Consider the following 23,675-nt stretch of genomic DNA (forward strand, 5'->3'; position numbering starts at 1 on the left):
ATTCCTCATATACACAGTAAGTAAGTTTTATTAACATTACATATATCTATAAATTTTAAAATATTATTGTAATGTAAAATCAACATTTAACATTGTTCTAATATAATATTATAAATGTATAGAAAACCTATAACATTACTCTATTAGAATATTGTACATGAACTATAACAAAAAATGAATATTTGATCATAAAAAGTATGATATTTCAGATTGGTCAAAGCATAACTATTTTTTTAACCAGGACTATTACTTTGTGAAACATTCACTGGCCATTGAAACAACCATAACTATTGTTCAAAACTAAAAAAAGATAACCAATATTTAAACGAATAAAACGCTACCATGTCATTCATAATCTAAGACTTTCAAATATTCTAAAAAAATTATTCATGTCCTTCCAGTATGTTTCTTGCATCGATCCATTCCTTCATCATTTTTAGTGACCATCCTTATCAACCCTTCCCTATTCCTTTGCTTCGTCATTTACTTTCTTATGGAATTGGAATCTGATTGGTCAAAGCATAACTATTTTGTATGCTTCTTATTTTGCAGAAAACCTTCTTTACCCAAGTCATTATTTCACATTTCCACTTGCTGTTCTAGAATAAATTTCCATCTGTCGCATTAAGCACACATCGGAATCGCATTAAGAACACATCAAAATAAATTTCATTAGATTTCAATGTGTATCAAACACTAATCCTAGCTACAGTAAATAATTTCAAAAGTATTTAACCGAAACTACAATAAAGAAGTTCATTTCTAGCCCAAGCTATAGTGAATCTGCATTAAACACTAACCATAGCTACAATATAAATTTCAGAAAAGTAATTCCTAAATTAGAATAAATTGTTTAACAACTTCCTAAAGCCTATTACAAGAGATGATTTAGAATCTACATTATTTAGAATCTAAATCTGAATCTAATATTATCAAACTAAAACATAAATAGATGAATTCAATTATGTCAGGATAGAATAACAAATTCTCAAAATGTATTTTAGTTTTGACTTATCAGAGTAAACAGTAACATCTGGTTAATTGATAAAATAACATCTTAAATCAAATTTATGAAGTAACACATAACTTTACAAATCATAATACCTAGAATATTAAGTTACCAAAGACTATTTTACTAATATTTTTACTGGATCATCTAACTTATCAAACAAAGTAACATCTGAATCAAATAAGAAGTACCATATTACTTATCAAACTAGAATACTTATAATATCAAATTATCAAACAACATTTCACTAAATATTTACTAGATAATCCAATTACTCAAACAAAATAACATATAAAATCAATATATGAAGCAAGTTATGTTTGCATAATATTCTATCATTTTCAATAACAATTTTATTGCAGAAAATATGAAATCAATACAGAGTGCATTATGTCGAACACCTAGCGGGCGATCACTAAATTTACCAAACACCTAATTGACACTAGAAGTATGAAACTAATAAGATAAACCAAACAAACTAAGATATTGAATCAAATTATAATTCAAATTCCAAGAATATCTCTACAGATTTGGTGAATAATTTACTAAATTCTTTTTTACAATATCATATAATTATTCCAACAAAGTAACATCTGAAACTAAATTAGAAATTAACATTTGACTTATAAAATCAGAATACCTAGAATATCAAGTTATCAAAAACTATTTTACTAAATGTTTTGCCAAATCATGTAATTAATCAAACAAAATAACAGATTTGGTTTTAGAAAAACAAGAAAGTTCAAGTCCCCAAAACACAAAACAATTAGGTTTTAACAAAAACATAAATTTGATATGAAGTTATAGCTGAAATACCTGTAATATCTTGACATGGTTTGGTAATAATGTCCTCAAGATGATCTTATGGTGTAGATTTTGAATCACGTGTTGATGTAGCCATTTTCGATGATTAAAGCCTATGTATTCTATTTTAACATGAAATAATCAAACAAAAGATAGATTCCCACATAAAAAAACATAACTCATTTGATCGATGAATAAAAATAACATATATATGATTTAATCCTCAAAATAAATTAAAACAGTGAAGGAGAAGACACAAACTTAGCGAAATTAACTCTTTTTGAGAAACATTGAGTTGATTTGGAGAATGGCTAAAAATGTGGATACGATCTAGGGTTTTGATTTGACCGACTAGGGTTTTCCAAATTAGAATATGTAGAGCAAGAATTATTCAGCACGTTAATTACACAATCTGAACTCCACAGGTTTGAATTAATACCTGTTTTGCGAAGTGAAGTAGTGTATAATCTTAATATGCTTATGTAGAATGAGGCATTTCCCTGATTGTTTCAATGTGTTTATCATGGTGAAGTACAAACCATATTAAAATCAAAAACAAATTGTTGAATTTAGAAAGAGATGAAAGATTTATGAATCAGTTTCTAGGGTTTTGAATACACAAATCTGAATCGAGATTAAATTTGAGTTCTTCTATGAAGAGGGTTTTTTGGAGGAAGCAAGATGTAACATGAAGATATATTGAATGACGGTGGATTATTTTGACGGATAAAAGGTATATTGTCAAAAATACCCCTCCGTGTCCTTCCTCTAATCCTGAAGTTTGATCAAATTGCAAAATTGACACCGCCTCTATTGTTTTAATTTGAGTTAATTCTACCCATAGATTATTATAGATTAGTGGTTCTGATTTTGTCCCCACGTCTCACAAAATATCATTGTCTCACATGAACTCAACCCTATATATATATATATATATATATATATATATATATATATATATATATATATATATATATATATATATATATATATATATATATATATATATATATATATAAGTGGTTGTGGGAAAGTTCATTGATAGTATGAATAAAAAATGATCATGTTGTGTGTTGATCCCTACCATCCAACTGATATAAATGAAAAAAACATGTAAAAAGTATAAGTTATCAATATACTAAAAGTATTCGTTCCCATAATGTATGTATATGGCTGAGTGGTGGATTCTAATAATAACCAACTAGAAAGGTTACCCCCGCTACGGCGGGACCAGAAGCTTTCAATGTTGTTTCCTTTTGATGAACGCGTGTCCATAAAAAATCGAGAAAATGCAATAAACTACCCAAATTAAAAATGGTCAGCAAAAAATGCAGAAAAAAAAAAAAAAAAAAAAAAAACTGATTTTAAGACTGGAAATTTGTTGTGTTTAAACTTTAATATATATACACAATTACAAATAAAGATAATATCAATTATTTTTTGAACGACATCATATATATAAATAAAATAAAACTACAGATAGTTGGCATATTACTATACAAACATACTACAATTAAGGGAAAAAATCATGTGAAGAATAGGGGGACACCAGGTCCGAGTCACGGAAATTAAGAAGCAACTACTAAACAAAAAATAACCAAAATTCTGTAATGGAAACGGAATGTCCTATTCCATCCCTTATGTGATTCCCACATACCAAACTTTACCTTTTAAATAACTTAACAGCCATACATTTGAGGAGTAAGTGTCAAAATATGTCCCAATAGCTTTCCAGTCAATTCTCTCCTTTGTCCATGCATTCCATGCTCAAAGAACTGAAACAATAACAATCTATCAAAAAAAACTGTAAAAAAAGCATATTTCGTGTTGTAATCAGTCATCAACTGAATAGAGTAAAGCCTATGACTATGCATGTTTTTGTTAACAATAGGCTATGCCTTCTTCTAAGACATTAAAACACAAATCAGAATTTTTTTAATTTATTAAAGCTAAAGCTAGAAATGAAAAAAAATATATATATATATTTATTAAACATAATGGTTGTTATCTCTACATTGCTATTTGCGTTAACTGTTTTAAAATTTTCTTCAATAGGCTTAGCAGTAATAATTTCATATTTAAATTAGAGACAATAGTAAAGTAGGAAATGTTTAAAAAGCATAAATCCATGGCATGAGAGTATCCTGCAGCTTATTTTATGAGAGGGGTATATATGGAAAGTTTAATCTGTAGTAAATGATTAAAAAATTACGAAAAAAGAAATCAGTAGGATTGTTGAAATACCAATAACAGGATGGCCAATCCTTCAAATAGTAAACTTTTTCAAGAGAATCACAACAGTAAATTCCAATACAAAAAATAAATAAATTATCACACAGTGAACCAAATGTAAGCAGTAGGATACTAAAGACAGGGGTAACTTAGGAAAGGATAAAAAATTAGTGTATTAAACGGATTTTATTTTTCTGTAATAGAAGCAGTATGATATAAAACATAGGGGTAAATTAGGAAAGATCCAAAATTTCAATCAAACACACCTCGTAAAGAATGCCACTTCCATCCTTCTATGCAGGATAACTTTGTTAAGACCTGTAGAAACTTTCAAGTGATAAGTTGTCCAGAAAATAGCAATATACTTTCATGTACATTTTTCCTATATCATCTTACTGTTAAATTGTGTCCGACTACAACGTGCTACTTCGAAACATTTACCTGTCATTATATTGAAAAATCTTTATCGATCCATTAAGTTAGTGAAAGTTATCAAATTTTGTATTGTATTGGATTACAAATGTGGAATGTGGAAAACCTTTTGTTTGTTAATATGGAATGAACTACTCCATTTCTGCTCATAAACACAAAACACACAACCAGTCATAAATTTCAAACTTGATCTCTAAAACTTATTTTAAAAAATGAACCTAAAATGGTATAAGCTATTATAACTTTTGGTAATCGAAAATCATCAAAAAGGAGCGACCACTCTTACCTGTTATAAAGGAAGTTAAATATAACATGAAATCTAGGATGTGTCGCATGAATCTCCACCAATTTAGTCTTCCTACTGCACTGCCCAAATCATAATGATATTCAAAACTAATCAAAAACCTCATCACAGATAACAAATGTATATATGAATATAGAATGAAGAGAATAAGTGAAATCAAATAGCCAGAAACACTGCACAATCTGAAATTAGCAATAACATGTGATTTCTACCAAACCAACTGTCATTTCTGGTGACCCATTTCAACAAAGCTTCTGCCAAAGCTTCATGGTTGTCTTCTTCATGCCAAAGCTTCTGTTTATCTACCATTTAATCCTTCCTAGGGGATACATACATATATATATATATATATATATATATATATATATATATATATATATTGTCGGAGATGATGGAGAGAGCAAGAGATTTTGATGGCGGTAGTGCGAGAGAGACTTACGTGTTGTCTATTTTCCTTCTATGTACCTCTGAGTTTTGTTTGATCCTTTAAGTATAGTGTAATCATGGTTTTTAATTTATTACTATTGCAGGGTGTTGCATCGTATAGGGTGGTGGGCGGTGGTGGTGAAACTGAAACCCTCTTCGGTTTCAACTGCCAACCAATTCAAACTATAGATTCAATATAAGTCCGACATCTGCTCTTGCCGACTGAAAGTAACTGAAACATATAGAAATCAAAGCCAGTCGGTAAGCGATGTTAACAACTTGTTTTGGCAAAGTCTCATTCGTTTTCTCTTTAGTTTGAGCAACTTTCAAAAGAAACAACAAATTCCCAATTGTAAACTTGGAAAAATTGTGTAAAAAATCAACAAAAACAAAAAAAATCGAGGTCGAAATCATACCTTCGCTCGATCCTTTATCTTCTGCTTAACCCAACGATGATTTTCATTGCTCGTATATGAGAATTGAATAAGGAAGAGGCGAAATTAGGGTTGTAATCAAGTTTATCGTATGAAATGCACCTTCTAGCTTTGAAATCCTTCTTATGCTCTGAAAGAATCATCCGACACTTCCAAAGTCGTCGACCTAGCTGACCCCCAATCATTCCTTCAACAATCGTCACCGACAAAGCATCGAGTGAGTGGTGACCAAATTGAGAAACGAAAATAACAAATGAAGGAAATTTCGGACCTAGTCCATCTACAATCCGCATGAGAGAAGTCATAGAGACGACATATGATAGGAAGAAAGAAACCGAAGGCAATACCGTGTGCATTTTCAGACGTCTAAAGTCGGTGAAGAAGAACTGAGGTCCATGAGTGGAGAGCGTCTGCAGTAACCACATGACAAAAGAGATGAAAAATCCATACAAAGAAGCGGTGAAGAGGTGGAGGAACAAATGGAAGATAGATATTGGCCGATAGAGGCGGTGACAAACACGTTGCATCTATAAACGATTACGAAGGAAACAAAAAAATATAAAAAATAAGCCATGGGAGGGCACAGCCGGTACATGCAGGAGACGCAACACTGATGTTAGTAAAGTAAACAACTTACTATTAGAAGGACTAATTAAACAGAAGAAATAAATAAAAGGGGGAAACATGAGAAAAGCATATGAATGAATTTTACTGTAGTTAAGATACAATAAATTTAATATATATATATATATATATATATATATATATATATATATATATATATAATAATAGAATGGAATCTCACTCTAGTTCCGTTGTAGACATAATTCCATAACACTATCACTCTAATCATGTGAATCACATTATATAACTCTTACAATTTGCAAAGTATTTCCGACATTTGTTTATATCATTTTTTGTGCTAATTTTAAAATGGAATTAGTTAAGAACATCACCCCTAAGACAAGGGGACAATGGTTTGATACTTTGATCCCTTGCAAGTTGCAAGATTACATTTTCTTTTTTTAGACGCGGGTAAAAAAAACCGGGTTTATTCGAACCCATCAACCCGGTCGAACCCACCCAACTAGACTCACCTAGGAATGGCAACGGGGCGGGGCATGGATTCCCAAACCCGCCCCGATAACTTTCGGGTATCTTATCGGGGCGCCCCATTGAGTTTCGGGTTTCCCCGTGGGGTTCCGGGTATCTTATCGGGTTTACAACAACTGATAACGAAATCTTTATTCTCTTTTAGGGTACCCCAATGTCTTATAAAATATACATGTTCTAGCAACTCTTTTAAATTAAAAACATGATGCATCATTTTAATAAAATAAACTGGACGTTATATTAAAAATTATTTGATTTAAGTTTTTTTTAATACGTCAAAACACATAAAAATGATCATTAACACCAGATTGTTAATAACTAAAAAAATTGTCCTCGATAAGTATTTTATATTTGAACGTGTACAATTAACAGCAAAGTTTTTTGAACATATATATATAATCGGGACGGGGCGGGTCAGGGCGAGGATAACCCACTCTCTGCCCCGAACCCGATAAAAAACTCAATAACGACCCGTTACCCGACCCGAAATGATCGGGTTTCGGGTTTCCCCGTCGGGTTCGGATTTTTTTGCCATCCCTAGACTCACCTAGTTCCGGACCCATTTATAGTTCTCTAACTTTTTTTACACTTTTAGTCCTTTTTTTTTTTTGTTACAGTTTCGTTTAACATTTAATTATTTTTACGAACTTGGTTTACTACTTCTACAATTTTAGCCCAATGTTAAATCATGTTTACAATTTGGTTAAAAACAATTTATAGGATACAAAATTTCCACAAGTTTTTCTATATTAGTTTATCTTTTTCTATTATTTTAAAACTTACATTCTTTTGACTTTTTTTTTACATCTTTTTTTTTTATGAATTCGTCCAAACCATTTTTTACAAATTTTCTCATTTTCTACAACTTTGAATTTTATGTTTTTAAAACTTATCTTTTATATTTTTTGAACAACTTTTTACATCTTTTTTGCAACTTTCTATGAGGAACACACCAAAAAAGGAAAAAAGATATTTCCAATTCTTAAAAATAAGAAGTTTTTTCTACGGTCAGCTAAAGTAAATCAATATTTGCCCATATAATTCTTGGTCCATTGTATCCTAAAGATGTAAGAAGTACAACTTATTTGATGTTTTTTCAACCAAATACATGTGGAACCATGTGCGTTTTTTTTAAACATATTCTTTTTTCGGTTTCTAAAACAATTTGGGCGAAATAGGGTTCTGGCCGAAAACCATGAATTTCTTTGTTTTCGTTGGTTAGTGGTAACATTTTTTCAATTTTTTTTATAAATTCGTTTTCATGCATGTAGGGTTGTAAAAACATATATATTTATTTTACATCTTCGTTCTCACAAACCAAAAATGCATTGTTATATACATAAACTTTCCACAACAACGTGTGGGGTGTGCATCCCCTAGTTCTATACGTAACACAATCGCCTAATCGTGTGCCTAATCGTGTGAATCACACTAATTTGCGTTCCTTTATTTCCTCACATCTTAATTTGTTTGTGTGCGCGCCAATTTTAATGATAACAATTGATATTAAAGTTATGATCAGAGAAGGAAAAGTGGAGATTGACATGTTTGACAAGTTTGACAGCTACAATTATGGATTTTGGAAGATGCTTACGGCTTATTAAGGATTACACATTTAAATGTACAAGAAAAAGCTCCATGAACCACTATCAAATTACAAATGGGAAATCAAATATCTTCCTATCTTTTGTTAATATTCATCTTCTTACTCATTAGATCAAGACAAAGTATCAAAATCAAGAGAATTGATTAAGAGAGTGAATTAATGGATTTCAAATATCATTATTATATATAAGTAGAAACAAAAAGTAGGGGATTATTTTTTTTATTACAAAAATGAAAATATGAATTAACAAGATTGAGATATGTTGGATTGACTTAGGCCTTGTGGTATACATACCACGAAGGCACTCGTGGTCTATGTGGCAACGAGCACGGATCGTGCACACCACCCCGACGTTCCGTGGTCGGGCGTGGTCATGGTTCTTCGTGTTCCCGACAACGGATTCAAACGAGAAAACTGATTGGTGTTCGATTTTTTGGCCGTTGAACGGCTATTTTGGCCGTTTTTTTTCAAACACAATTTACTAATTATAAATAACACTTCTATTATACCAAAATTTACACCCCATTCTATTCTCTAAAACCACAAAACACATACACATGGATCCCACAATACATATGGAGTTTTCAATGTTGTGCAACACGTTCACGCCGAAGAAAGTTCGAATGCAGCGCGTACAAGGGCGGTCGTCAATCGTGATCGCCAAGCCGCACACGACTTATTGGTACGTGATTACTTTGCCGATAATTGTCTTTATAATGACGACTCGTTCGAACGTCGTTTCCGTCTGAATAAGACTATATTTTTATGTATTAGTAATGCTTTAGAATCTCGTTATGATTTTTTCAAACAAAAACCCGACGCTAGAGGAAGAATGGGTGTTAGTAGTATACAAAAATGTGCGGCTGCTCTTAGGTATTTGGGATACGGTATAGCATTTGATGCATCTAACGAATACTTGAAAGTATCCGAGAGGACCGCAGTTGAATGCGTAGATTGGTTTTCTGCATGTGTTTATGAGGTTTTTCACGAAGAATATTTGCGTAAACCTACTCAACGTGATATTGAGAGATTATATTCGGCTCATGAAGAGAGGCATGGATTTCCTGGTATGCTTGGCAGTCTAGATTGTACGCATGTGGCTTGGGAAAAATGTCCAACTGCATGGCGTGGTCAGTTCACTCGAGGAGATATTGGTGAACCAACTATCATCCTAGAAGCTGTTGCATCTCAAGATTTGTGGATATGGTATGCCTTTTTTGGAGTAGCGGGGTCTAACAACGACCTTAATGTTCTTGGTCAGTCTCCACTTTTCAACGATATTTGGACCGGCAAAGCACCTGATATGACGTTCACGGTAAACGGGCACGCGTACAAATACGGTTACTACCTTGGTGATGGGATATACCCGGATTATTCTACATTGATGAAGGCATACTCGGTTCCTCGAAGTGAAAAAGCAAAATTTTTTACAAAAAAAAGGAATCGGCGAGAAAGGATATCGAGAGAGCATTTGGAGTCCTTAAGCAAACATAGCATGTAGTGAAATATGCTACACAACTCTGGGATAAAGAAAAAATTAAACGAATGGTCCTAGCATGTATTATAATGCATAATATGATTATTGAAGATGAAGGTCAAACGATTTGCACGTATGATCCGAACGACGTTGTCGTTCCAATTGAGGAGTTCGTACCCGGAACGAATGTTTTTTTAGAGCGAGTTGTTGAAACTCATAACAGTGAAACGTGTTTCAATCTTCGAGAAGATGTCGCGGAACATTTGTACCAACATAGCATGAACGACGATTATGATTTTTATATGTACGTTTGTTCGTTTTCTTATTAATGTAATGTTTTTTTTTTTTTTTTTTCTAGATTAACTAAGTAATGTAGTTTAAAGTTGTTATTTTATTTTTATAATTAATGAAAAAATAGTTTTAAAAAAATGAATGCTTTTTAATTATAAAAAATGTAATTTTATTGTAATTTTTGAATTAAAAAAAGTAATTTTATTGTATTTTTGAATTAAAAAAATAAAAATAATGATGTGGAGTAGTGTGTTAGTGGTAGGTATCCCATGTTAATGGTAGTGGAATGTGGTGCTGATGTCGCACCCACCACATATGTGGTATGTGGTGGGTACAACGGATGGTCTTAGTGTAGACAAGTTGACATTAGCAAGGAATATGTTTGGACTCAATATGACGATGTAAGAATGTATGTATGTTACAAACAAATAAATGAATTTAATTCGATTATATGCTTCCATTCCATTATTTGTGTATTCATAGATAGCTAATTATTTTACCTTTACCCATTAACCAACCACTCTTTTTTTTTTTTCTTCATTGTGGTATGATATGCTTAATATGTAAGAAATTATTGTACTTACGAAACACAAACAAAAGGTATTCCAAGATACAAAATAAAATAAAATATTAACAAAATGCAAGTAAAAGGGCATTAAAGAATCCCCTTGCATATTATCCCATCACAACATATATATTTTTCAGTAAATAACATTAAAACCCTCATCTGTACAACTTTAAATGAAAAAAAAAAAATTCCCAAAAAAGAATTAACAAGAAACCCATTTCATGATCATTTTGTATGTTGATGAACAACATTTAAAACAATCGAAAGAAAAGACTCGTTGACCCATCACCAAATGATCGTATATCAGCTGGTCTTACTAAAGCTCTGCATAAAGGACACGTCCTCTCTCTTTCAAACCTACATACATCACAACTCATCAACATCTATGTATATATGCATGTATGTATGTATATATAAAAAGGTATATCTAACCATTCTGAAACACAGTCTTCACAGAAAATATGGTTACAACACAGCAATATTGGAGCTTGCATTTTTTCTTGGCAAATAGCACACATGTCTCCTGCCTCACTTACCTAGTAAGAAACCTTAAAAATATCAAAACAAAAAACATACTTTTCTATTTTTAATTTAATAAATGAATGATTTTGTAAAGTGACACCTGTTCTGATGTTGCATATGATCCATAATGCATTTCTTTTCGTGATAAAGCCTTCATTGCAGCATAGAAGGAACCAACCTACAGGGGCAAAACAGGAAATACATTAATAATACCCATTTTCACTAAAAGACAGATGATTGATAATTATTGACAATAATACCTTCTCCACTATTGATGTAAGCTTAAAAGTCAAATATAGCCCTGTGATCAAAGAAGAAAACAAGCTCCCGTATTCTTTGTTTAAAAAGAATCTGTACCAAACTGGAGCAGGTAAAAACGCACGGTATAACAGAAGGGCATATTCGACCAAAGTCAACATTTGACCCTAAAATACCAAAAATGCCATTAGAAAGTTTTCAAAACTTGAATTGAAGGTATATTAAGTTACCTGTCTACGAAAATTATGACCCCTGCCATTTTTATAGTACATAAGGAGTACTAATTTTAAAGTCATTGCTGCTTGTCGCACCATTGTATCTAAAGGGAATAAATTTTCATCAAGAATCATCAGATACTCATTTTACACATCATAAAATCTTTATTAAAGATGCAATAATGGAATGAATTTCATACCATTTACGATTATTATGAAAATGGCATGCCAGAATGGTGGGATTGATTTTGGGGGAACCATTAACAATGGGGAACTAAGATCATCGTTTTGATACCACCAGTATACTCCAATTACATGAAGCGTAAAGATTATACCATAGCCTATGAGAACAGAAAGTTTTCTCTCCCCCTGTAAAATTCATCGATTATTAAGCTTAATGGGTGTTTTGTGATCGTTTAGTGTTGGTGGTATTCATACCTTTAAAGCTGTTTGCTTTCGAAGAATGTCATTTGACTTGTACATGAAAGCAGTTACATAGATTGTTACAAAGAAACCTAAAATCAATTATGAATGAATAATCAGTAATGGTATTTGGAAAAGAAGAGATAATCAAAGTAGAAAAGTATATGGTTAGTTTCAGCTTTGAGTACCTTGCAAGTGTTGACGAATGAACACGACAATTAAGAGTAAGGAGAACGGAAGAATCTGCTCAATCCACCTCGAAACTTGCTGCAAGTCATACCTTTGTTGATTTGATGAATCACTGTTATTATTACTCCCATTAGCTCCACTCCTGACATCCACATCACTAGAATCGGCCATCTCCCTCTCTCTACCACCACCATCTCCGCCTATGACAGCGGATTCTCCACCGTCGTCACCATGCCCCTCTTCTTGCTCTCCGTCACCCATTATCCGAATTGAAACCTCCCCTTCGTTATTACTACCATCGCTACTAGAAGCCGTACTGGAATCACTCGAACTATGATTATGATGGTGTGGAATCAAGCTCTCGGATTCATGATTATCGTTGCTTGACCTAGGTCGTAGAAAACCCGAATATTCAAATAAAGTAGTTACAGGAGCTTGTAAGAAGCGGACTATAGGAAACGCAGAAGACGACGTCGACCTTCGGGAAGAACTGATGCCACCACCGGCGCCCCTAGTCGTCGGAGATGAAGAATCTGATGAGACTGAGTTTGAAATATTACCAGTATAGCTATCAGAATTCGTCGTGGCAACACCAACACCCACTGTTTCCATCAATCGTGTATAAAAGTAAAACCCTAATCGTCAAATTTAATATTTTCTTCCTGCACACGTTCAACGATCTTAGAGCTACAAATTCCTCAAATTGATCGAAATACTGAAGAAATTTACACCGAAAAGGACATGATTGCGATGATATATGGAAAAAATAAAAAGTCAAAGGTTTGAATAATGATGAATTGTTTGATGATTATTAGGAGAAGGGAGAAGTTTAGGGTTCTTTGTTGCGATTTGAGATTATGAAGTGGAATTAAATTACAGATATTGAAAAGGATGGTCGATCAATGAGATTGAAATAGTGAAGCGGGCAGAGGAGACCGTGTATGAAAGACGAGACGGCAAGAGAAAAAGCATCTTGAACATATACGGCGACAGCCACGGAACAACCTATCTTTTGACATTCTTCTTTTTTTAAACCAATACTTATAAAAACATTAATGAATATACTTTTTAATTAATATTTTAGAACTTTAGTTATTTAATAAGAGCAATCGCCCATAAATACTTCTATTAACATACACTTCATAACTTAATTTCGTATTTTGGTTTCTGGACTTCAGTTTATTTGTTTTGAAATTTTGTAAAGTTAAAGCTAAATTTGTGATTATTTATCTTAAATTTTTCCTGTCAAGACGATGAATTGATTATGTTTGATTGTAAATTTAAGTGAAAATCTTTTGGAAAATCATGTGTCTCCTTAAGACCCAAGGCAGGTTTGGCTTAAAAATTCTGACTATCCGGAATATTATGTGTATGGTCTACTATATCTAGATGAACCTTACTAATAAGGATTCTTTTTGGGTCAAATGGATATTCTCTTACAAACTCATCGATTGTAACTTACGGGATGTCCTAATTAAGAGTGGTACCAGTTGGGGTTGACGAAATATCCTTATTAAGAAGAATAAGATTAGAGACTTCATTGTATCCCAAAATTGATGATGACAACTTTGTCTCTGCTTAGAATGACAACCAACATCATGTCGGTCCCTTTTCTCGATTTTTGACTCCATGTATTGTCAATCAAGTGAGTTTTCCCCTTGATGCTACAGCCATATACCTTGTCTGCATTAGTACTTGGGTTAACGTCTAGTGTGACACACATGTTGCACTTAGTGGTCACACATCTTGTAACATCCCAAAAGTACGACTCAAAATTTTGATTTCTAAGTTTATCAAATTCACAAACACAAAACATCATTGATTCCAAAACCATGAAAAACACAAGATACTTATAGTGTATAATCAAGACAATCCGTAGAAAAACATTATCATAGCATAAGTCCCAAAATCTCTATTGCGGAAAATCATAGTGTGATGCGACGCGATCAAGTCAGCCCCTTCCCCTTCGAGCTGGAAGTACCTGAAACACAATCTGAGACAGTAAGCACAAAACTTAGTGAGTTTCCCCCACCATACCACATACAACACCAACATACTGTCAGACATACCTGGGCGCCCGACCTACCCTGTCGAGCATATCTGGGTGCTCGATCTACCCTGCCGAGCATATCTGGGTGCTCGACCTACCCTATCAGGCATATATAGGTGTCCGACCTACCTTCCGGTTTATTTCAACCGGTTACGGGGTCTATTTCGCCCCTACCCCTACCACATAATAACACACATAAATCACATAATCATCAAACAATACATAAACGATGATAATTATCACACAAACAACCATCATATTATGCAATAAATAAAGGGACGACTTTGGTGCCTTCAACTCGTAACTTTCTCGAATGGAGACTCACCTCAACTGTGAATGTCAAATCGTACTCCTTGGATGACTCAGGACCCCTCTCCCTATAGCACAACAAACTTCCTAATTAGATATTGGATCTAAACCTGACCCTAAGGTCTAAACCCTGATTCATAACATAAGGCAAAGGTTCCCTAATCTTTGCCCTATTGGGCCTCTTCCTCCCAAGGCCCAACTTTCAAAATAAAATGTTTAAGTCCAACCAACTAAGCTTTAAGGCCCAATAAGGCCTAATACCATAAATCTTAGGCCTAGGCCCAAAGGCCTTAGTCCACAGGTGGGCTTGAGGCCCAATAATTCCAGGCCTAAAATCCTAAAGCCCAAAAACCACTTTTGATCCACTGCATGCGTACACAAGACACATACGCTGGCCTTGATCAGATACGAAAGATTGACCCAGTACGCGTAGCGTACCAAGGGGTACGCCTAACGTACTAGCCAACCATCTTAAGAACTTCCTTGTGACTTAATCCGTTAAGCCCTAACATCCAACACATAGATCCAGACCCCTAAAGACGTCCTAAACCATAACGTTATAAACCTTATGCTTTTGCATGCATGGATGGGGATTAAGACATAAATTAAGTCCATAAGCTCACGTAGTTGCTATCTAGCACCTACATGGTTGAGGCTAAACCATCAAGGTTCGATTTTTATGGCTCCAAACACCTCCAAGAGTGTAAAAGGATAGCTCATATGGACAAGAACTTCTAAAAGTCAAGGGATCTCAACTATGGGACCAAAATATAACATAAAACACCCAAAAACTAGATCTAAGCATGCAATGGTCAAGTTTAAAGCTTTATACCTCAAATAAGTCAGAAATGACGCCAAACTTCTAGATCTACAAGCCTTCTTCACATCCTTACTCCTTCTTTAAACTCCTTCTTCTTCAAAATCACCAAATATCACCAAAAATGCGCAAGGTAAGCTCAAAATGTATGCAAGAGGCTTAAGGTTCGAGTTTAACACTTTAGGGACATTAGAGGCTGAGAGAATAAGGATTGGGAGGGACTTAAGATATTTAAATAAAGTGCAAACCCTAAAATTTAGGGTTTACATCTGGCCAGCCTATGCCCATCATATGCAGGGTCTTCCCCCTATTCGCGCCTCTCCAATGTACGTCGTGCATACACTATGTACGCCCAATGTACGACCCCTTCCCATATTCATAATATTATTATTATTTGAATAAGTAGCAAAAGAAAATAACTGGAAACTCAAGCATTACAAATCTCCCCTACTTGAATTAGACTTCTTCCTCGAAGTCTGTTGTTGCTGCTGGAAATGGCTTCGGGTGATGCTCCCTCATCTCGTCCTCTGGATTCCACGTCCATTTTGATCCCTTACGGTGCTACCACTGCACCTTTACCAGCTTGAACCTTTTGTTCCTCAGATCCTTCGTCTTCCTGTCGAGAATTGCTACTGACCTCTCTATGTAGTTCAGGTGGTCATCCACCTAAATGTCCTCCAAAGGAATCACCGCAGAATCATCAACTAAGCACTTCCGCAGCTGCGAGGCATGAAAAATGTTGTGGATATACCTGAGATCCTATGGAAGGTCTAGTCGGTGCACCACCTTGCCTACTCGGGCTATAATCCTGAAGGGTCCGATATACCCGGGGACCAACTTTCCCCGATTCTTGAAGCGAATGACACCTTTACAAGGTGACACCTTCAGGAGAACCATATCCTCGACCTGGAACTCTAGGTCCGATCGGCGCCTATCGGTGTAGCTCTTCTGCCGACTCTGAGCTGTCTAGAGTCTACTCCATACCTATTGAGTCAACTTTGTCGTCTTGAGTACCACCTAGGTACTCCCTATGACTCGCTGACCAACCTTAACCCACCATATCGGGGTTTTGCAGTTTCTCCCATAAAGCATCTCAAAGGGAGGCCGGTCGATATTGGTGTGGTAGCTATTGTTATAAGAAAACTTAACCAACATAAGGTATGTATCCCAGCTACCACCGAAATCCAGAACGCACACCCGCATCATATCCCCCAATGTCTGGACGGCCCGCTCGCACTGACTATCCGTCTGCGGGTGGAAGGTCATGCTGAAGTGCAGACGAGTACCCAACTCATCATAAAATTTCTTCCAAAATCTGGAAGTGAACCACACGTCTTTATCGGAAATCACAGAAACCGACACCCTGTGCCCAGTCACAACATCCCTGATATAGATATCTGCCAGCTTCTCGGCAGAAATACCCTCTTGTATCGAAATGAAATTGGCACTCTTGGTCAATCGATCCACGATGAACCTGATGGGTTTTGAGCATTCTAACACTTCCTAAGTGTACATGCAACCTTAATAACCTTGAATCTATGTTTTCTCTATATACATGCAAATTTCTTTTTCAAGGTTATTTCCTAACTAGCATGGCATGGGGAATAAATAAAATATAAAAACTAGTAGAAATACATACCTTGTTGTTGCTTGGATTCCTTCAAGACTTTATGAGCCTAGCACCCCAAATGTTGTGCCTCAAATGCTTCACACAACACCACAAAACTTGGAATAACTTGAGAGAATATTTCTTACACTCAAAAATCGGTTATGCCTTATCTAGTAACACTAGTACCGATTTTGCTAGCCAAAGGGTCCCTTTTATAGTGGTGTCACAATTAGGGTTTCATTAAGAAGACCCATAATTGTCATGACTCTTCATTTCTTGTAACTCCCATGGACTATCCATGGAGCTCCAAATGGTTACATCCATAACCCATAAACCATGGATCATTAATCCACCATAAAAGAATTGATGATTGTCATAATCAACCCTATATATTTAATTAGTCTCACTTTGATCACCAAATTAATACTAGATTAATACTTGATCAATACTAATTAAATAACACTATTATTAATATATTAGAACTTATAATATATTAATAATCATAAGTGCCTTATTCTCTCATTTAGTCTATCCAAGTATTACAATGCCATGCAACCCAAATGGACCATGCTGGGTCGGGTCAAGTACATACCAAATAAAGTTATGGACTTAGACACTATATCCAACAGTCTCACACTTGGATAAGTCTAATAACTATATTTGCAAATATGACTTCAAAATCCGACTAGCAATCGTAGCTCTTTCAAAGTCTCTCGGAACTGAGATGATGATGATACGCCATTTAAGATAAGTGATCATATAATCCTCTGTTCTCATGATATCATCCGGACAAACACATGGAACATGGTCTTACTTATTGTCCAGCATTTGTTTCTCGATCTCTGATTTGTTTCGACATAGAACTAAATTGAACATATCAATTAGGTTCTGACCGGGCCCGGTACATAGGACAAAACCAAATCATCGAGGGGCCCAGATATTGCTTCTATTTCTAGAAGGAACAGATAAACTTCGACTGATATGCTTGTACTAAGTACTCGCTGAATTACTCACAAAGGCACGTTTTATAACATCGAGTTACCAATGCGTTTTCGTACAATCAATGAATAACCAACTCATAGTCAACAACTCATATCTCTAGGTTTGAAGATTTATATGATATTACCGTCTCACGATCACTCGAGATAAATTCCATGAAGTGATGCAAGTGAGCGTGGGTTGAATCCAATACTCAGCCCTTATGAGTACTCATAAATGTTGTAGCAACCATTGCATTGTCTAAAGCACTTTAGACAAATCATACAAGCCAAATTCATGACAGTCTTGATTCATATCTACTTCCAACATATGACTGACTGTGGATGGTTTGAATAATATGATATATACCATAGCATAATTATTCTGGAAGTCAAAACATGCAAAGTGAAATACAAGAATAATACTAATCTTATATGGCCCCAACACTTTGAGTGTAAATAAAACACCTTTTATTTAAGCACTATATTGATTACTCATTATTTATGTTTCGATTAATCAACTTTATGCTTGAATTAAAACATTAGTTGTCCCATGCTCCAAGCATGTACACTATGGTTTTCCAAACAACAATTATGCCATACTCCAAGTATGCATACTATGTTTACATATGGTCCTCTCTTTGTGAAATAGATCAATTGACAATATTCCAATGATGCTCATTTCACAATTCCAATCCTTGTTGTAACTGCAAGAATACCAAACTCTTGCCATTTACTGTAATCTGTTAGATTCTAAACTTATATGCAATGATCCCCTTGTAATGACTATGCACAGAAGTCACAAAGACTTGGCAATAGACATTTCAAAGTATTCCAATGGAAAACAATTCCATGGAAATGAAGTCTCAAATTCAAAGTACATTCCTTTGAACATCCTTCTTGCATTAAGTTCTCTAATCTTACACAGATTCAAAGAGTAACTTCCACCTATGGAAACATTTCCATATTCCCATTTTGACCATCACTTTTGAACAAGAGTTGCCTATTTTCAAAATATGTCAATATGGTCCTAACTCTATACTTCCAATTTTCCATGAGTAACCAATCTTTGGTAAACCTCAAACTATCTGTCACACCCCCAAACCAGAACGGCGGAAACGTTCGGGGGCGGAGGACGTCATATTCAGTATCATAACAGTTCATAGAAAGGAAAGTACACACCACCATACATATTAAGGTTTCCAAAATGTTTACATAATTGTATTCGTTACATGTTCAAAAGATAAATACATAAACATCTTTCAAAAGAAGTAATTAACGTCAGCACGTTAATCCTCAAAAGTTGATTTCCAAACCTGCTTAGCGGTTCCCTGAGAATACAAGTTATTTCAAAGAAAAAGTGTCAACAATTAAGTTGGTGAGTTCATAAGTAGTGTTTTGAGAAAATGTACGTCATTCGAAAGTTCATGTATGTTTTCCAACGCGGTATTTTCAAATGAAAAGAGTTATGATTCATTGGGTTGAAAATGAATGTATTAGATCCAGAAAATCTCATATTTTCCCTAATAGTTGAGATATGATTTGTTGTGCTTTCCAAGAAAAACCCTTATTTTCTTATAAAAGTATGAAATGCATATGAATGTTCGTGTTATAAGTTGTAAATAGTTGCACCAAGAAAATCCCTTATTTTCCTATTAGTTGTTTGTTTTAGATGCAGGAAAAACCCTTATTTTCCTAACATAACTGGCAGTCTCTAAGACCGAAAATCGCAAGCAACCGACGTGCTTAAAAGTTGTGGCATAGTTTTATATAATAAAGCTATACGAAGATCGCACTTGTTAGATGAAGAATAGTTTTAATAGCTACTCGTTCATAAAAGCATAATACCATAATAATTGTATATCCGATGAGTTTTATAACCATACTAAACATAATATGCCTGTAGCGACGTTCTTCAGGCGTCGTAGCGTTATGACAACTGTCACCCCAAAAGACGGACTGTAGCTAACAGTCAGGGCGCGGGATCATGACTTTCCGTATAGATCTATACACATTCGACACGTTCTCCGAACGGGAGACTCTGGTTATAGACAGGACTTGTAGCGATACCTTTTATCAAAAAGGCAGTGTTTGAAGATGTACATGTCTCATGGATTCTCAACTAAGTCTGTATTAAAGTAATAGTTTTGTATGCAAAGATCATCCTTTCTCACAATGTTTTGACAATGCATAAATCATAAGTTTTTAAAATGCATTAAAACGGTTTAACAACGAAGGATACTTTGGAATTTCTAAATACTTTGTATAAATCTAGTGCATGCAAAGTATGACAAGAGTTTTCACATAGTAGTAATAAATCACAAGTGATTCATTTGATAAAAACGAGTAAAGTGAAATTTTTGATGTAGAAGACAAGTTTGTAAACAAAACATATATATATGTATATGGTGTTATATATATATATATATATATATATATATATATATATATATATATATATATATATATATGTATAAGTTTTAAAAGATGATTTGGTATGTTTCGTAATTGTTGTTCATATTCTTACGTTTTTATTAGAAACTTTGCATGAAATAATCCTTAAGTTTGATACTAAAGACCTTTTTGTACTTATCACTTTTGTAAAAATGGTAATTAAACATATTTAAATGATTGTGTTTTAACTTCCTTAATGTATAAACATTGCTCAAAAATGTTAGAAGGTGTTAATAAATCTATAAACCACTTTTGACAGTTTTACCCTTTACTGTCCCTGTTTTTAGAAAACTCATAGAAAAATCATCGTAAGTCAAAAACTGAATCCGTCACCACTGAGAGTTTATAAAATGAGTCTACTTTGTTCCCAATTTTTATTATGATTTTTAGTGGTCTCAAACTAGTGTGAAAATGAACATATTCACAGACTGGTCCGAAATCACTTCTGAAATGACAGGCAGTTTTATAAAAATCGCCATAAATTGTAGAAAAATCGTATGAACGCATGCGAGTAGTCATTAGAAAGGTATAAACTTGAACTATTTGCATATTGTACAGTTTTGAATGATATTATGTTTAAGATGGTCAAAACAGTCCGTGAACAGGACTCAACTTTTCTGTAGAAAGCTGTCATATAAATTTAAGTTATGTTTAGTGTTCTAACTTGTATTCCCCCCCTTAAAACTTGAATAAAACATGAAAATGTAGGGGTATGAACTCACCTTATGTGAATACTTGAAGAATGGAAGGTTGAAGATGAACTTTTGGTTGTTGGTTTGATGCTCCAAAACAGCCACTCTTTTGGCTATGTTGCTGTCACGAAAATTTCACAGCAAAAGAGCAAGAAAAAGGGTAGTTTACTCACTGTTTTGAATCAATAATTTTGAGTATCATAACAAGTAACTTCCAGGGGTATTTTGTGGTAAAATATCAAGCAAAAAGGAAGGTGTAGATGGGTGAAATGGTGGCTGAAACACAAAAGGGACAACAACCCTTTTGTTCATGGTTTTGATGGCTTTGGAAGGAAGTTCTTGTTCTTGAAAATGAGATGAAGGTTGAGAGTAATTCCATGGAGTATTGGCTGGTCAAATGAGGGTAAAATGAAGAGTAAATTTCGTGGATATGAAGGAGGAAAGAGTGGAAGAGGATAAGGGGACAAAACCTAGACTAGCTTGTGATGGGATGTGAGTTTAAGTGATGTGATATTGTCTAGCCACTTGCTTGGGTGGTTGCTTAGAGATAGAGTTAGTTAACTAACTAACTACTAGATATTTAGTTAGTTAGGAGTTCTAGGTAAGGAGAGGGAAGGTCTTAATCTTGAAAATTAGAAGAGGGATTAAGAAGCATTCTTAGTAAAATGTCTTAAGTGATTAAGCACTTATTAGTTAAGTTGGCACTTATCTCCACCAATTCTCTTATCTTAACTGATTTAGAAATCATATTCCTTACATGAAATCACTTTAGGTAATGACCCATAACTAGTCATTCACTAGATAATAATACATATGTACAAATGCATACATGTATACTTAGTATAAAATAACAATGTAGTTTTTGTGTATTTGAACTTTAATGTTTATGTTTTATTCTTTTTATTCAAAAACACTTGGATACATTTTAATTATACCTTATAATAATTCATTTTATATTTTAATTTATTTAAATATAAAATTTATTGACCAATGTATAATTTCGTGACATTTAACCGGTTAACCATATCGTTAAACACTTTTTGTCACTTTGGTTCGTATATTTGTCGAATTTAGATCCTACACAACTATTAAGCACACGTTTTACATAGAACCTAACTTAATTATCGACTAGATACATGTTATTACAAAAATTAAGTTTGTTGCGTTCAAATGATGTTATATGCTAATTTCACAAACCGGTGATGGTTCGTAGCCATACATCATAACGAAATTTATCAATAGCTACTTGTTTTATATTTCACAATAACTTATTTAAATAAAAGAGGTTAAATTCCTTCAACCATTCTTGATGAAATACTCATATTGCGTAATAATCAAAACATAGCATCGTACGATCGTTCCTATTTTTACCAATTGTTACATTCTCCCCCCGTTAAAAGAATTTCGCCCCGAAATTCAACTTGTAGACGGGATATCACTAAACAATTGGGTTTTTTTTTTTTATCCTCGCACTTCTTAGTGAATTTCGGTCCTCGCTTGGCGTTCCAACGAGCCTTCACTATGGGCATGCGACTTTGTTTTGTCCTTTTGACCTTCTGATCCATGATTTCCACCGGTTCTTAGATGAAGTTTAGACTCCCGTTGATTTCAATTTCATCCGGTGGAATAACAAGAGTCTCATCAGATAAGCTCTTCTTCTGATCCTGGGATGCATTAAATCGTTCACGGGTTTGAATAATCTTCTCTGTAGTTTCTCGTATGATCTGGGGGCTGGTGAGAGTGTTGTTAGGAACTTGTCCCTTAGCGAGTTGCGTATTACCTACCTCAGCCCAACACAGAGGTGATCTACACTTGCTTCTGTAGAGAGCTTCGAATGACGCGACTTTGATGTTAATGTAATAGTTGTTGTATAAGGATTAGATGAATGGTTCTTCCGTTTTGTCTATCAGTTTGAGGGTGATATTAAGGACTTCTTTAATGACTATTGAAAACACGATGCGAATCGCCTGTCTCTTATCCAAAATGATAGATAGTGGTATACTATGCAGTCTCGCAATCTTCTTGTGATATGCTCCTATCAGCTTTTCTATTTTTCTTTGTAGCCTTGGTTGGTAGAAAGTGTGTGGGTTTGTTTGATTTGTCTACGCTCGCTCAAGTGGTAGCGTGTCCATCCGCTGTCTTGGGTAACTTGTCATGGAGTTCATGGTATGACTCATAACTGATTCATCTATCATCTCTTTGTATTTATAAGTCATATATAATTAAGAATGAAAAGACAGTCGAATCGGTGATTCTATTCTAAACCCACATCCAAACAAGGAAAAGGATTTAAAGCGAAATTACCAACCCTAAGTCCGTAGAATCTTAATTATATAGGGCTCCAATATATACACTTAGTAATCATAGATTCACTAGTATGGGTCCATAGTCTCTACTTGAGTGGGGTGATTAACTTGGGTGAGATGGCATTTACAACAACCCTTTTCCACAACTACTGCACTTA

The 23,675-nt window shown here is 34.3% G+C and overlaps 2 protein-coding genes and 2 long non-coding RNA genes across 13 annotated transcripts; 1 reads left to right on the forward strand and 3 right to left on the reverse strand.

The window, feature by feature from the left end:
- Positions 1-3,231: 3,231 nt before the first annotated feature.
- LOC128128542 (uncharacterized) lies at positions 3,232-6,253 on the reverse strand. Of its 10 annotated transcripts, XR_008226524.1 has the most exons (7): positions 5,624-6,251; positions 5,221-5,439; positions 4,764-5,100; positions 4,584-4,619; positions 4,442-4,486; positions 4,312-4,363; positions 3,232-3,588 (listed from the first exon to the last, which is right to left on the reverse strand). It is a non-coding gene; the product is annotated as an uncharacterized LOC128128542 (long non-coding RNA). The 10 variants fall into 10 exon arrangements; XR_008226528.1 differs by having other exon boundaries at positions 4,312-4,486; positions 4,764-4,843; positions 5,624-6,252; XR_008226522.1 differs by having other exon boundaries at positions 4,312-4,486.
- Positions 6,254-9,192: 2,939 nt separating this feature from the next.
- Positions 9,193-10,204, forward strand: LOC111885410 (uncharacterized). Its single transcript, XM_023881674.2, has 2 exons — positions 9,193-9,750; positions 10,196-10,204. The coding sequence occupies exons 1-2, from the start codon at positions 9,193-9,195 to the stop codon at positions 10,202-10,204; spliced, it is 567 nt and encodes a 188-aa protein (XP_023737442.2).
- A 525-nt stretch (positions 10,205-10,729) lies between these two features.
- Positions 10,730-13,319, reverse strand: LOC111885353 (uncharacterized). The gene is made up of 8 exons (XM_023881613.3): positions 12,303-13,319; positions 12,130-12,206; positions 11,892-12,060; positions 11,707-11,795; positions 11,479-11,643; positions 11,319-11,396; positions 11,129-11,232; positions 10,730-11,053 (listed from the first exon to the last, which is right to left on the reverse strand). Exons 1-8 carry the CDS (start codon positions 12,913-12,915, stop codon positions 10,948-10,950), a joined length of 1,401 nt encoding a protein of 466 aa, XP_023737381.1. The 5' UTR covers positions 12,916-13,319; the 3' UTR covers positions 10,730-10,947.
- A 5,911-nt stretch (positions 13,320-19,230) lies between these two features.
- LOC128128601 (uncharacterized) lies at positions 19,231-21,505 on the reverse strand. The gene is made up of 2 exons (XR_008226601.1): positions 21,242-21,505; positions 19,231-19,396 (listed from the first exon to the last, which is right to left on the reverse strand). It is a non-coding gene; the product is annotated as an uncharacterized LOC128128601 (long non-coding RNA).
- Positions 21,506-23,675: the final 2,170 nt, after the last annotated feature.

Source organism: Lactuca sativa, chromosome 9 (assembly GCF_002870075.4).
Source record: "Lactuca sativa cultivar Salinas chromosome 9, Lsat_Salinas_v11, whole genome shotgun sequence".
Classification (NCBI taxonomy): Eukaryota; Viridiplantae; Streptophyta; class Magnoliopsida; order Asterales; family Asteraceae; genus Lactuca; species Lactuca sativa.